This window comes from Penicillium paradoxum (genome assembly GCF_028828445.1).
Source record: "Penicillium paradoxum strain IBT 22861 chromosome Unknown utg000005l_segment0_segment0, whole genome shotgun sequence".
In the NCBI taxonomy this organism is placed as follows: domain Eukaryota; kingdom Fungi; phylum Ascomycota; class Eurotiomycetes; order Eurotiales; family Aspergillaceae; genus Penicillium; species Penicillium paradoxum.
This window is the reverse complement of record NW_026643183.1, coordinates 2,587,181-2,601,537: the sequence shown is the minus strand read 5'-3', so window position 1 is coordinate 2,601,537 and position 14,357 is coordinate 2,587,181. Positions and strand designations below refer to the sequence as shown.

The window sequence follows — 14,357 nt, the reverse complement described above, 5'->3', positions numbered from 1 at the left end:
CTAACCAGCAATGCTTATTTGAATCAATCGACAATGTGATTGCTCTTGTTTTTCGTCTAGACGTATTTCTGTAGATTGAGCTGTACCAGGCGATCATTTTGTACGCCAATGGTGGTCTATCGAAGAGATCACAGCAATTCTATTGGGATTTCGAATATAGTCTATTGATGGATCCATCATGACTGCTCAAAGCCTTCATCTAGGCAATCCATGGTACAAATCAGGGTACCTTGGCGTGCCTTGGGAGTGGAAGCTATATCTATGTTCTATTGGGATTGGGATATAGTCACAGTATCAAATACAACTGAGAACACAAAATGCCCTATATGCTTGGTTTTTTTTGGGGGGGGGGGGGGGGGGGGGGGGGGGGTTTCTCTGGCAAAATCAGAAATCCTCGCGCCTTGTATATGCACACAGCCATGCAGTAATGCATCATGCTTCCTCTCCGAAACAAAAGAAAGGGGGAAAAAGAAATCCAGCTTGACGCCAGGTCTATAAAATCTCAAAACTTCCAGATCTCTCTCAGACCTTACGGCCCACAGCTACGCTATCATCGACAGCGATGATAGCCACAACGCAGATATCATCCACTTTGCCGCCGCGATAATAATCACCAGGATAATAGCGCTGGGCCTCTTTAGCAAAGGGGCCATCACGGCGATAGTCGACACTAGCCATTTTCGCCTCACCAGCAATAGTTGCAGCGAGAACAGACTGCAGTGTCACTTGATCCTCAGGCCCTGAATCGGGATCAGACGGGCCTTTCTTGGACAGGGGCGATCCTGAGGGACTGGGAAGGGCATCTGCCAACCCACCCGGCGCAGCCAAAGCACGCAGGTCCTCCGAGACCCCAACGCCAGAGTCAGTGGCCGTCCACGCTCCAGTCATAACCATCCGACTTGTGATGAGCTTGAGGATATCCTGGTTGTTGAGATTGTCAAAGACGCCATCGGTGGCAATCAAGAGTACATCACCATGCTGCATTTGTATATTCGTGACAGATGCATCTCGCGGGAAATCCTCTAAAAATGCCCCACCAAACACCGACGCCTGCGCGCGCATGCGCGGCGGGATCACGCTAAGCTGGTAAGGAGTGTTGAAGCCATGCGTCTGTGGGACGGAGTAATGATGTACCGCTGCGCGACGAAGCAGCACCGAGCCAGAGTCACCCAAATTCGCCAATTCTACGCGACCATCGGGCAGCGCAACGCCAACAGACGCCGTACTCCCACCCGCGCGGATTGTAGAATCCGCCACGACCTGGTCATACCCGGCCTGTAGTAAGTGCTTGGGACGCAAACGCTCTGCCGGCTCATGCCAGGTCTGCGCAGTCTGCGCCATGTACCCACACAAGCCGTGTGAAAAGTCCGCCGGATCGACGCGGGATTCTGTCCAGCCACCGACGCCGTCAGCAACGCCAAAAGCAACAGCTTCGGCATTACTGTCTTGGTGGTCTGAGATGCGGTTTCCAATGCGACTCACGAAGAAGGCGTCCTCGCCACTATCTGGGCGGTTGCGCCGCCGACTGACGGAGTTCTTATCATTCGTCACGCCAAGGGCGTCGGCGGCGGGGTCGAAGTTATATGCATTTTTGATGGGGTGGAAGCGGCGCCCTTTGCCTGAGGAGGAGACGGCGACGCGATAGGAGAGCTTTGAGGGAGGGGAGTCTTCGAAGGAGGTTGTGGGGGTTGAATGGAAGGCTCGGTGCGAGGATTGCCGACTCAGTTTTAAAGTGAGACGAGTGTTTGGTCTGACCCTGGGTGCATGAAATGAGAACCTGACATTATGGGGTTGGGACAAGAAGGGGCTGTAGGCGTTGGGAGTGGAGGTGACTGAGTAGACGCAGTCTCGAGCGATGGCTTGTAGGCTACTGCAGGCGGGAGTGCACGCTCTACACGAAACATTTGGCGGGATCATCGCAGGTCTGTAGCTAGGTATATTTCTTCCTCTTGAAGGAAAGGCCTCAATCTGGAGCCAAGAGGAGCAAGAAGAGGTACAAAGAAAGAATCAAAAAAATCAAAAAAATCAAGGAGCTGCGCTGAATCTCAACGGATAAGAGGGTACCCGCTCTTATCGCCGACCGCCTGGCGTCATTCCTGATTTCGCTTCGACACCTGATATCTCAGGCATCATTGGCTCCATGATGCAGCTATCAGGCTAGCGATGGCGATGCACTTGGGGCGCGAGGGGGGAGAGGAAAAAAAAAAAAAAAGAAAACAACTAAGTACACGGAATGACCTGAAATGTCATTCATTGATACCTGTAGCCAGTGATTTAGGCTTGGATCGGATAACATAAACTTGCCTGCTCTTCTCTGCGATACCGCCAACGTCTATCAATTCTGCCGCCCGCAACATCTTCTCTCCCGCCAACGTTTTTCACTGTCCTATGTATAGACTACGTCAATTTCTTTTCTCTACCATAGCGAGAAGCCTTGTCATTTAGTCCTTGGACCTACTGGAGAAGCGTAAGCTTCTATTCTGCTCAATATGATGCACCCGGCACGACAAGCGTATGTCGAGGAGACTGAGGATACAGACATGGGCATCAGCTATGCCGATCTTCGTAAGTGATCATTGAACAGCTCTTGCTTGGAATCTACTGACAAAACTCGATTTCTAGCAATTGACCAAGACTATGAAATGCCCTCCTCCGCAGCGGGCATCCCCACTGAGCGCGCCTCCGCTATTTTGTCGCAATTCGAACGAAAACGAAGAGCAGCAGCGATGGTAGTTCCAACCGATGATACGAGAGTACGCGCACGACTACGAGAACTCGGGGAACCTATTACGCTCTTCGGCGAAGGGCCTTCAGATCGACGCGATCGTCTACGTGAATTTCTGACTGATTTGGCAGAAAAACAAGGCGAGGGGGATATTGAAATGGAAGAAGCCGAGGCAGAGGAAGAGGGCGAACAACAAGAAGAATTTTATACTGCGGGTGGAGACGCGTTGCTCGAAGCGCGGAAGGATATTGCCCGCTATTCTTTGCCGCGCGCAAAGGCACGAGTGGCCAGGCTCAAGGACGAGTCTACAATTTCACTTCGAACGCATGTCAAGCATCGCAAAGCCATTAAGGAAAAACTACAAGGATTTGATCTGTATGGGTCTCAGATTGCTGGCGATCGTCCAGTCAGCATTTGCCGATTCTCGCCGGATGGGCAAACAATCGCTGCTGGAAACTGGAGTGGTGGAATCAAATTGCTCAGCGTACCTAATCTGGAAGAGAAGGCGAGTTTCAAGGCGCATACAGACCGAGTGGGTGGTTTGTCATGGTTTCCTGGCGCCACCTTGCCCGGATCTAACGTCTCACCATCAACTGTCAATTTGATTTCGGGAGGTGGCGAAGGAAGTCTTAACCTCTGGGCCCTGGATCAAGAACAGCCCCTTGCTACATTATCCGGTCACTCTGGGCGTGTATGTCGTACCGAGTTCCATCCTTCGGGTCGGTATGCGGCATCAGCCTCTTTCGACACTACATGGCGCCTGTGGGATATTGAAACGACAACTGAGCTGCTCTTGCAAGAAGGCCATTCGCGAGAAGTCTATGCAGTGTCATTCAATAACGATGGATCTCTCGTGGCTAGTGGTGGATTTGACAGCAATGGGCGTATCTGGGATCTGCGCACCGGGCGCACAGTGATGATCCTTGAGGGCCACATCCGCGAAATCTACGCTATGGATTGGGGCGTTGACGGTCACCGAGTGCTGTCCGGTTCCGGCGATGGCTGGGTCAAATGCTGGGATTTGCGACAAGTGAAGAATACGGGTGGAATTGGCGCACACAAGAGTGTGGTCTCAGATCTCCGCTGGTATAAAGGTGCGGAAACGGCCTCGTTTTTGCCTTCTACAGATGGTAGCCAGATGGATATTGATGGCACCCCATCAGCCGCAATGAACAAACCTGCGGAATGTGTCCAGCCCAAGAAATCAGGCACATTCTTTGTGAGCAGTGGATTTGACAAGAGTGTCAACATTTTTAGCGCAGATGATTGGTCCCTGGTGAAGTCGCTGAGCGGCCACTCGGGCAACGTTCTCAGCACAGACATCAGTGACGATACAAAGTGGATTGCTAGCTGTGGTCATGATCGCACAGTGAAGCTTTGGGGCATTGAATGATCGGGTGTCATACAATGCTTCTCAATTGCTTATTTTATACCTCCCTATTGGAGATCGCCTCCAACAACATTGAAGTCCACGACCAGTGAGACTGTATTTGTTTAAGATCTGTCAAATATCTAGATGCATAGGTATTCTTGCAGTCTCCGCTGTGTCACTACACCTGTAGATCATGCTATTGGCTCAGCATATCTCTCAACTTGTCTTAAATGCATCGGAGGATTATCCATCCGAATATTACGCAGTACAACCGGCCATCAAACTGTCCTTTGACACTCCCTATGCTTCATAGTTCCTGATCACGTGCCAGTGCGGGGATGACGTAAAGCGGTATGCCGGCTTTTTATCTGCGATGAGTATAGCTTTCCCTTCAGCATAGAAACATAGAAACACCACCACAACCATGGCGATCGCTTTTCGCTCACAGAGGATTGCACAACATCTTCGCACAGTGACCCCATGGCCTCTCTCACAGTCAACCTCCCCTCTATCAAATTCAAGCCAAGACGCATGTGTGCTTTATCGATATCGCAACCCAGCGCGAGGACTGACAACCCTCCCCACGCGTCAATCTCTCATTCAACAGCCTTCCATGATGCATCCTCGCTTTGCTTCAACAAAATCCTCCACTCCCTCAGCAGAACACAGCGAAATAACTCTCGCTGGCGCGCCGGATATCACAAACCACTACACAATCTTTCCTAAGACACTCCCCGCAGGCCCACCACCAGCCTCGCCCTTCGAGATTTCGACCAATGACCTGCGCCGAGAGTTCTTTCAAATCCAAGGCCTAGTTCACCCCGACAAATACCCCAACGGGGCAGAGAAGCAGCACGCAGAAGGCCTTTCAGCACGAATCAATGATGCATACCGAACGCTGATGGATCCGCTGCTACGTGCACAGTACATCTTGCGCGAGTGGCATGGCATTGATGTCACAGCGGAAGACGCAGCTACTAAGCATGCCCTCGACCCGGAGACACTGATGGAGGTTATGGAAGTACAGGAGACCATTGAAGAGGTTGGGGCCTCGGCTGAAGGGGAGGTGCAGATCAATGCACTTAAGAAGGAGAATGACCTACGGGTTGTTGAATGCGTGGAGGGCTTGGGGGCGGCATTTGAGAAGGGAGATTTGGAGGCTGCAAGGAAGGAATGCATTCGCTTGCGGTTTTGGTACAGTGTTGGGGAAGGGCTGAGGGAATGGGAGCCTGGGAATACCGAGATCCGGTTGATGCATACTAGCTAATCGATAGGCGGCTACGGAGTATACGTCTGGTTTATGTAAATTATTTGTGGAATGTATGTCGGGTCTTTTGGACATATCCGAAACCGATTACGGAGTACGCTCTTCGAGATATGATGTGGTTGGAGAGATTGAACCCATGTTTTAGTTGTGATTGGTGTTTTCTATCGTGCCAATGGCCTTGATATGTTTGAAATCCCTGTCAGTGGGCTGAATCGCTCATCCTTGATAGGATCTCCAGGGGAATAAGGTCGGATGGGAAGCTCCCAGGAAAAGAGGGGCCACGAATATAGTCAACCTGTAGCAGAAGAGTATTTAGAGGCTAACTGTTGCCAGCCAGGCCCCCGATGCCAGCTATTTTTATCAATATATCCCACTTGTTCGCCAAATTTAACCAATCTCGGTATAATTAGGGACAGATGTAGCTCAGGACGTCGGTGAACAGCTGTTGACCGCCACATTGAAAATTTCTCACGAGACAAATGACAAGAAAGTGTAAAGCTTTCAACCCCCAGCAAAGATTAGATGGAGCTCAGGAACAAACCAACCAGTGAGGCCACAGATTGGGTTCTCTGGAGGCTGGGATTGGGCACAAACCTGCCGACGCCAACGTCACCCGACGATTGGGGCATAGTCAGGACCCAGTGAGGGTGTTCTGTATGGTCGCTCTGCGCTGTTCTCGGGGGATTTTTTTCCTCGGGGAAAGCGGGAAAGCGGATGTCAGTAAATAGTTCAAAAGGACGAGTGGACCGGTTGTTGACAGAGATTGGAGCAATTCAAGTGCAACGGACAACGAGGATATCGACATCGTGGACGAACGTACTGCTCAGGGCAAACCGGTCTAATCAATTTCGGTCCCGGTTTGCATACTCCGTACTCCGTACACTCGCCCTGATCATCTTAGCGGCACTTAGTCAATGGTTAGTATAATGGGTCTTGTTGGAACTGCTCCTCCCCCATCAGAGCTGCACACGTAGCAAGCTAGGACTATCGTCGCATCCCAAAATCGCTTCCGGTGCCGTGGGAGATTTGGTCAATGGGAAATATTTAATGGGACTATCCTGCTTGTTAGAACGTAGATTAATCAATTCTCAGATTCCCTTCGAGTCAGAAGCGGATCAAACCTCTCCTCATGGAGTCTGTTCCCAATTATAACAGGTATGAATTGAGATCGTACACGGTCGCACTCGGTTCTACTTGAGGTCTATACAATTTGTGAGCAGACCGCTAATTCAGATGTCCTTACCAGCATCATTCACTCCTCACCCTTCACCTTCCTCGTCGGCCCACGACATACGAAACTGACAATTCAGTCGGGGCTCGCCGAACATGTCTCGAAACCACTCGATAATCTCATGAATGGCCCGACAAGGGAATCGAAACACCGAATCGCCGTATTGGAAGAAGAGGATGTAGAAACCTTTGTCGCTTTCTGCGAGTATGCATATACTGGAGATTATAGCGTGCCTCGTCCGGAGCCAGAGGCCCAGGAAGAGCCCAGGGTTGGAGTAGTCGAAAGCGCACCGAATTCCGCAACTTGGAGAGCCCATTACCGAGCTGGTTCTATCTCATCGGTTGTGCCACCCCCGGCGCCGTCGCCCCCGCCGCAACACCGCCACCGAGGGGATGATGCGACTTACCACCAGCTCCAACCTGAACCGTCTATGTCTCAACCGGGGGAACATTTTGCCTTCGAGGTGGCCAAGGAGCCCGAAGCCCCCACCGATGCCGTAGAGCACGAAGTCGAGACGGCCCCTGAACCTGAGGTTCCAGCTTCCGCACCTGAGCCCGAGCTCGAGCCCGAGATATACCAGGATGCGGAGGGTACACCAGAGGCACCGGCACCAGTCGAGGAAGCACCTCCCGCCGACGAACAATGGGCAAATTCAACCCAACAACCGGCGTCATGGGAGCCAGAAGAGCCCAAGGCAAACAAGAAGAAGGGGAAGAAGGGGAAGAAGGGCAAAAAGTCAAATCTTCAACCTGAGTTTGTTGAGGAACAAGTTCCTGCACCGGTTGAGCCTGTCAATCTCACACCACCATCCACACCACCTCCAGAATTTGCTGCCGTGCCTCTTCCCGAGCCAGCAGCAGAGTCTGCTGATCCATGGGACACCCCGACAGAGCCTGCCCCAGAACCAGAATCGACTCAGTATTACGAACAGCCGATCGAGGAACCTACTCCTATGACGGAAGAACCTTCTCCTGCTGCCGAAGAACCTGCGCCTGTAGAGGAACAGCCTGCGGTTGTGGTGGAAGAACCGAAGGAGGAATTGTGGACTCAAGACAGAACTGAAGACAATGATGTCACTCCAGGGCAGCTCCAAAGACCAATGCTCGACATGTCCTTTGCCCAACAGCAAGCCTCATCACCATGCGAGCCGGGCCTCAACCTGTGGGATGAGTTCCTTTCGCTGCAATACAACGACGAGCCAGCGGTCTCCAAGCCCTCACGCGTCGACACAGGATCCACGGATCTTCCCTATATCACCTTCCACGCGAAAGTCTACGTCTTTGCCACACGTTACTTGATCCCTGCTCTGGCACAGCTCTGTCTCCGAAAGCTGCACCGAGATCTTCTCATCCTCGCCATGCCGGATGGTGAAAGCATCGGGCCAAGTGAATCGCAAATTCTAGACGGCTTGGCTGCATCCAAGGCGCAGATGGTGCTTGAGCTGCTGCAATATACGTACACGAAGACGGCCCGATTGGAGCCAATCACGCCGACATCCGCAACCCAGCTTCGGGACAACGAGTTGCGTCGACTGGTCGTTCACTACACGGCGTGTAAAGTGAAGGAATTGGCACGATATCACTCGGCAGATGATTCAATCACGGTGACGCCTCCTTTGCAGCCGGTGGATCTGAAAGTGGAGCGAGTCGAGACTCCTGCGCCTAGAAACCTCCGTTCCTTGTTGGATGTGACAACGGAGTTGGCCTCTGATCTTGTCTATCGTTTGATGTGAGCGAGTGCCGCGGTGTGATTGGAGGGGGAAATCGATGACGAGACATTCTGTATCCATTTGTGATGTGACGCATTGCTACCCTGGAGAGTTTGAAGATTTGAAGTCGGGCGTTTCGAAGGACCCGCTGGCGTTCTGTTGCATAATTTGAATTTGTCATTTTCAGAGCGCATTTGCATTATCTTTCTTTTCTTCTGCATGATCTTGGCTTGCCAAGTAAGCCATTTCCTTTTGAGAATGTGATATTTCGATTGTCAGGTTTCACGATTGTTGATATTGCAGTGTATCATCCTTGTATTGTAAGCATTCCTCCGGGTGATCAGTGGGAACCTGTGTCAAATTGCCAACTCCACAGACAATACTCCGTACCCCGTATAAGGTGACGGGGTCCCGAGTCCAATGGAATCACATGAATCGTGATCGATGCATTGAATTGACGTACTATTTTTTGCTTCTTTTTCCACGTCTGGGCATCTTGGCAGGGCAAGTCCCTAAAGATAACCAACTCTGAGAGGCCAATACCAAGCAAGGAAGTTTCGAAAAGACAGCCTCCCCTTGAAATGATCGACAGACATCCATGTCAGAATGAGACTTGGCGAGGGATGGGCTATGTCAATAGTGTTGAAGGGGAGGCTGTGAAGATAAGAGTTCAGGGGAAATCGCCCGACGTCACGGGTTCCCTGATTTTGCTTCTCAGCGTCGTCTGTCGTCACGTTGGAATGCCAGATGCCGTACGGGGTACCATCTACAGAGTGTCGAGGAGTACATCTCTTACATCCTACGTTGTACTCCGTACTTGCATCCACGCAATGGTGTTACCTAGCCCCTCGCCCTCTTCACCAATCCACTTTCTTCGTCACAGCCACCCACTCAAAGCTTGGCAGCGGTCCGCCAAATGCTCTGTCGATCATCTTCCTTGGCGTCTTTGGCGTCTTTGGCGTTTTGGGCGTTTTGGGCGTTGTGGGCGTCTAGGCACGTTGCGCGTTATCAGCTTAACCTTCCACTCGGCTTCGGCTGGCTCTGAGTCGGCCCGAACGGGGACGGGGTTGAGATTCATCATCTGAGTAACTTTCCAGGTTCGAGTGATAGGGAACTGACAATGGTGTATTGTCAATCAGTCTTGTGCAAGAACCAGGTCACATCTATTCAAAGCTACGGAGTACACAGCAATTCCTCCCATGTGCTTGGCACAGTCCACGCATCTCAAGGTTGACTTCACAACCCCCCTAGGCATCAAAATTTTGGAGATGTCAATGCATCTAACCTGATGCCCAGACTTCCACGGTGGATCTTCATGCTTCTGGGAATTCCCCCCTAGAGGATCGGTATCCACCACCCCTGATGCTTACGCCGATGAATCGTCAAAGTCCACGCATCCTAGACCGATCTATTCTTATGGCCTCCTTAGTTCGTACGAATTATGGGTCTGCGAGACCATTGATGCCGCTGGTAGGTCCGTTCGGAAAGTCCCTCATTGCGTTGGCTACAGAACCCATTTTCGCACTTCCGGTTCTATCAAGGACTGTGGGCTTGGAATTTCTTGGCTGATCTTCAGGACGAGCGTTTAGAACTGTGGACATGATGTCTGGATGTTATTGCTTTACTGCCCATCCTGGTCTGTAGAAGTATTTTAATATCCCTTTTCGCTCCTTCCACCTCCAATCCATTCACTTCATTTCTTCTCTTTCGACCTCATTCTACAAGCCCTTGGTCGAATTTGCCCTTCTATTTGTATGGTGCTGTCAAGATCAGTCGGTCTCTAGTCCTACTTCAGTACATTCACTCTCATATACTCATCTTTTTTCTGATATCCCGAGTTACGGCTTTATCTATACCTCATCGCATCTAAACTACTATACACATCATGTCCAGCCCAACTCTACTCGGGGCTTTCCCTAATCACAGTCAGGAGCTTCGTCCTCCTCCCTCTGCACACTCATCACATTCGGACACACCCTTCATTGACTCCGAAAAATGCCAACCGCCTATCAATTTGGACTTTCGCCAGCGCCTCCGTCATTTCACGTGGGCATGGTACACTCTCACTATGAGTGCAGGAGGTCTAGCCCTGCTCATAGCCAACCAGCCTAATCAGTTCAAAGGCTGCTATGAGATCGGTCTGACTGTCTACCTCATCAATCTTGTCTTGTTCTCTCTTGTTTGCTCCCTAATGGCAGCACGCTTCACAATCCACGGCGGGCTCCTTGACTCCCTGCGCCACGAGCGTGAGGGACTCTTCTTCCCAACCTTCTGGCTCTCGGTAGCAACCATGATCACGGGATTAGAGAAGTATTTTGGTGACAGCCCAGCACAATCCTTCTCGACAGCTCTCGAAGTCCTTTTCTGGATATACTGCGCATGTACATTCACCGTCGCCGTCATCCAGTATTCTTTCCTCTTTTCCGCGCACACCTACCGTCTGCAAACAATGATGCCCTCATGGGTTCTCCCGGCGTTCCCAATCATGCTGAGCGGCACAATCGCCTCCGTCATCGCCGAGCGCCAGCCTGATCGTTCTGCTATCCCAATCGTCACAGCCGGCATTACCTTCCAAGGCCTAGGCTTCTGTATCTCGTTTATGATGTATGCACACTATATCGGCCGTCTGATGGAGTCAGGTCTTCCGTGCCGCGAGCATAGACCAGGAATGTTTATCTGTGTCGGCCCGCCTGCTTTCACGGCGCTAGCCCTCGTCGGCATGGCGAAGGGTCTGCCCAACACATTCACTGTCATGGGCAGTACTGACAGCGCTGCCGACGGTCGTATGGTGGAGATGCTTGCGTTGGCAGCGGGCGCATTTCTCTGGGCCCTGAGCTTATGGTTCTTTTGCATTGCTGCTATTGCGGTCATCCGCTCGCCACCCAAGGCGTTCCACCTTGGCTGGTGGGCAATGGTGTTCCCCAATACCGGCTTTACCATTGCCACTATCACCCTTGGTAATGCCTTTGAGAGCCCGGCGATCAAGGGTGTTGGGTCTGCGATGAGCATCTGCATTGTCTGCATGTTCCTTTTTGTCTTTGTCAGTCACATTCGTGCAGTCGTCCGCCAGCAAATCATGTATCCTGGTAAGGATGAAGATGTTTCTGATTGAGATTGTCTTCCAATCATGTCCTTTTTCTTTCTTCCCACGCTATTTTTAAAAATTCCTGCCACCTCTTACATATTCTTAGCTTCATGCACAATTCTTTCCCCTTTCTTTGTTTGGTTTTTTCCCCATTGCATACTCCATGATTTCATCCTTCGACGTCTATTCTGTCTCCTGCATGATCATCCGTTTCTTATTTTTGCTGTTAACAAGCGTTCAAGCACTGTCGATCTTTGGTTGTTTTGCCGCCCATTCGAACCCCTTTGCATCTCCGGCGTCTTATGTTTTGTGGTTGCGGTCTTCCCCATGTCTGCAAGTGTCTTCTAAAGCTCTAGAACTAGAACAATTTCTTTTTTTCTCTATCCAAGTACTTTCGTGAATACCTGTGTGTAGTAGTACCTACATGTATGAACCACAACTTGATGCCTTGACCCAATCAAACCCCAGATCACGCGACCATGAAGGCAACCAAAAGATGCACCAAGAAAAAGAAAAGAGGACACGAAAAGGCTCGTCTGAGCTTCATCCCGAAGGACTAGAGCCCAGCACCACGGTGAGGTGCGAGCCAACGCTAAGGGATACGTGGCTAGTATGGTAGGCAAATGGCCGCATTACTAAATGGCGGGGAAATGGCGAGTCGATGGTTTAATAAATAAAAGAAAAGGAGTAGGTATTGGGTGATAAACAGTATATAGGCGTAAACAGCATACAGGTGATAAACATAGAGTAAAGGAAAGGTAGACAGACCGCAGACATATAGCAACCAAAAGGTAAAAGATGTCATAGATGGCAGGGCTCGTCTTGGCTTCATCCCGAAGGACTACTAGACCCCAGCACCACGGTGAGGTGCGAGCCAACGCTGGGGGGGGTAAATGGCCGAAGAAATAGCTCCAAGACAGCACAGAGCAGGCTCTGTACAGGCAAGGATGAGATGGGATGAGATGGGATGAGATAGGGTGAGATAGGGTGAGATGGGGTGAGATGGGGTGAGATGGGGTGAGATGGGGTGAGATGGGATGAGATGGGATGAGAAGAGAGATAGGGTGAGATGGGATGAGATGGGATGAGATGGGATGAGATGGGATGAGATAGGGTGAGATGGGATGAGATGGGATGAGATGGGATGAGATGGGATGAGAAGAGAGATGAAGAAGAGAAAAAGAAAACAGGTGAAAGAAGGGTATTTATGGACAAGAGGAAGGAGCCTTAGGAACTACGTACTAGCGATGTCATGATTATTCCCAGTGTTGCGTGGTCAACCTTGGAACTCAAGAATCCAAATCAGATGAAGAAGAACAATGCATTCAATACAACACTGAATTCTATGTAAGATTGTCACCTTGCTCTAGAAGCAAGTTTTGGGTATCATGATGACGGGAAAAGTGCGACACGTCTTTGGCGCACGTGGCTTTGTCGCTGGACAGAGGTTGAGCGGCAGGTCGAGTTCATGCTCGACAGTCAGAAAGCCATGAAATGTCTGTAAAAGCTTCTTGGAGCGCACTGGGCAGACGGCCAGAAGCCCGCGACGCCGACGGCATCAGATGTACTACCATGTGACCACATCTCTTGAGAAGAAATGGCCTGTCGAGTGCACTTCTGAGGTGTTTGGCAGGCACTCAGAGTGGTGGTAGACTTGGGATGAAGTGCGAAAGCTGTCAACAACAGTTTAAGCAACTTTTCTGCCAACGTTACCGATTCCACGGCCGACGACGCTGACAATCACATCGCCATCTACGTTCTCGCCAGGTGCGTCTCGGATACCCCAGCCGGGTGCACCAAACTTGGACAAGTCTCGAGCAAGTTGAACCACGTTAGGGTCAGCAATCACTTCTCGACCAACCTGCAGCCGACCAACATCCTCAGAGCCCATGGTCATGAGGGTAAACATTGTCGCTGCAGCTGCTGGAGCCACACAGCCTCCCTTGGAAACCGTCTCCAGAAGCTGGAATGCGCACTGCCTTCCAACATCCTCGGGGGCTTGACCACCCGATGGCGGAGAGGCCACATCAGCCGAGAAGAGGCAGCCTGTGGAAGACTCTGCCACCAAAGACAAACCAAACCCGAGGCCAATCTTTTTCTTCGCCTGGGGATTGGTCTTGTCCGGGGCTGGCACCAACGGTGCAGTGGCAACGTCAGAGAAGATATAAGTATCAGGGCTGAGGGGGTTGAGGATACCACGGGCAGTCTCAATCATGCGAGCGTTGTTCGAGCCAGACACACCAACCGAGTATACAACACCGCGGATGCGCTTGATACGGCCCGCATTCATCAAGTGCAGGGTCTTCGGTAGACGAAGCTGGTGGCCAAATACGAGCTGCACTTCACCACCACCTCCCCTGCCAGTGGGACCAGTGTTTGATCGTTTCAGAATGCGGAGCTCGATGTTGTTGAAGATACCGAATTGGTTGTACAAAGGAAGAATCGCTGTGCGAACGCTGTCGACGGACATATCTCCGGTCGGTGTCGACGAGGTGATGACACCAGGTCCGGTGAAGAGTACTTTCATGGGTGCTTTGGAAAAGGGAGCCAGCAGACAGAGTGGGATAAGGTAGTAACTGAGTCCGCGGTTACAGTTCGAAGGAAGTTCATAGGTGATCATGCCGCCGCTGGCTCCAGTACCAGCTGTGCTGCCGGTGATCAAACCCGGCTTGTACACAAGAACAGTTCCTGTGTACGAAATCTCCATTTGAGAGCCATTGGTAACTGCATCTAGGAGACGGAGGAAAGAGATTTCATGAGGCGCAAGACCCGGATTCGTGGGCGACGAGGAACGAATTTGCGAGATGTGGACTGTGCGACCGGTGAGGGTAGACAATACCAGGCGATATACCAAATTGTGATGGGATGTGAAGCGGAGAGGGGGTTGAGATGTTGCCATTTTGTATGGTTGGTCAAGACTCTCGCCGTTAAACTCGTTAGTCTGGCTGTTGGATTGGAGATATGAAAAA

General features: G+C 51.1%; 6 protein-coding genes across 6 annotated transcripts; 4 read left to right on the top strand and 2 right to left on the bottom strand.

The window, feature by feature from the left end:
- Window positions 1-522: 522 nt before the first annotated feature.
- On the bottom strand, window positions 523-1,917 carry ppmA (type 2C protein phosphatase PTC7; the record flags this gene model as incomplete). Its single annotated transcript, XM_057177046.1, has 1 exon — window positions 523-1,917. One exon carries the CDS (start codon window positions 1,915-1,917, stop codon window positions 523-525), a length of 1,395 nt encoding a protein of 464 aa, XP_057031348.1.
- A 572-nt stretch (window positions 1,918-2,489) lies between these two features.
- On the top strand, window positions 2,490-4,118 carry N7457_006001 (putative pre-mRNA splicing factor; the record flags this gene model as incomplete). Its single annotated transcript, XM_057177045.1, has 2 exons — window positions 2,490-2,565; window positions 2,623-4,118. The coding sequence occupies 2 exons, from the start codon at window positions 2,490-2,492 to the stop codon at window positions 4,116-4,118; spliced, it is 1,572 nt and encodes a 523-aa protein (XP_057031347.1).
- Window positions 4,119-4,710: 592 nt separating this feature from the next.
- N7457_006000 (J-type chaperone JAC1) lies at window positions 4,711-5,364 on the top strand (the record flags this gene model as incomplete). The annotated part of the gene is made up of 1 exon (XM_057177044.1): window positions 4,711-5,364. The coding sequence occupies one exon, from the start codon at window positions 4,711-4,713 to the stop codon at window positions 5,362-5,364; it is 654 nt and encodes a 217-aa protein (XP_057031346.1).
- Window positions 5,365-6,493: 1,129 nt separating this feature from the next.
- On the top strand, window positions 6,494-8,327 carry N7457_005999 (uncharacterized protein; the record flags this gene model as incomplete). Its single annotated transcript, XM_057177043.1, has 2 exons — window positions 6,494-6,519; window positions 6,611-8,327. 2 exons carry the CDS (start codon window positions 6,494-6,496, stop codon window positions 8,325-8,327), a joined length of 1,743 nt encoding a protein of 580 aa, XP_057031345.1.
- A 1,861-nt stretch (window positions 8,328-10,188) lies between these two features.
- N7457_005998 (tellurite-resistance/dicarboxylate transporter family protein) lies at window positions 10,189-11,415 on the top strand (the record flags this gene model as incomplete). The annotated part of the gene is made up of 1 exon (XM_057177042.1): window positions 10,189-11,415. One exon carries the CDS (start codon window positions 10,189-10,191, stop codon window positions 11,413-11,415), a length of 1,227 nt encoding a protein of 408 aa, XP_057031344.1.
- Window positions 11,416-13,075: 1,660 nt separating this feature from the next.
- N7457_005997 (RNA 3'-terminal phosphate cyclase-like protein) lies at window positions 13,076-14,287 on the bottom strand (the record flags this gene model as incomplete). Its single annotated transcript, XM_057177041.1, has 1 exon — window positions 13,076-14,287. The coding sequence occupies one exon, from the start codon at window positions 14,285-14,287 to the stop codon at window positions 13,076-13,078; it is 1,212 nt and encodes a 403-aa protein (XP_057031343.1).
- Window positions 14,288-14,357: the final 70 nt, after the last annotated feature.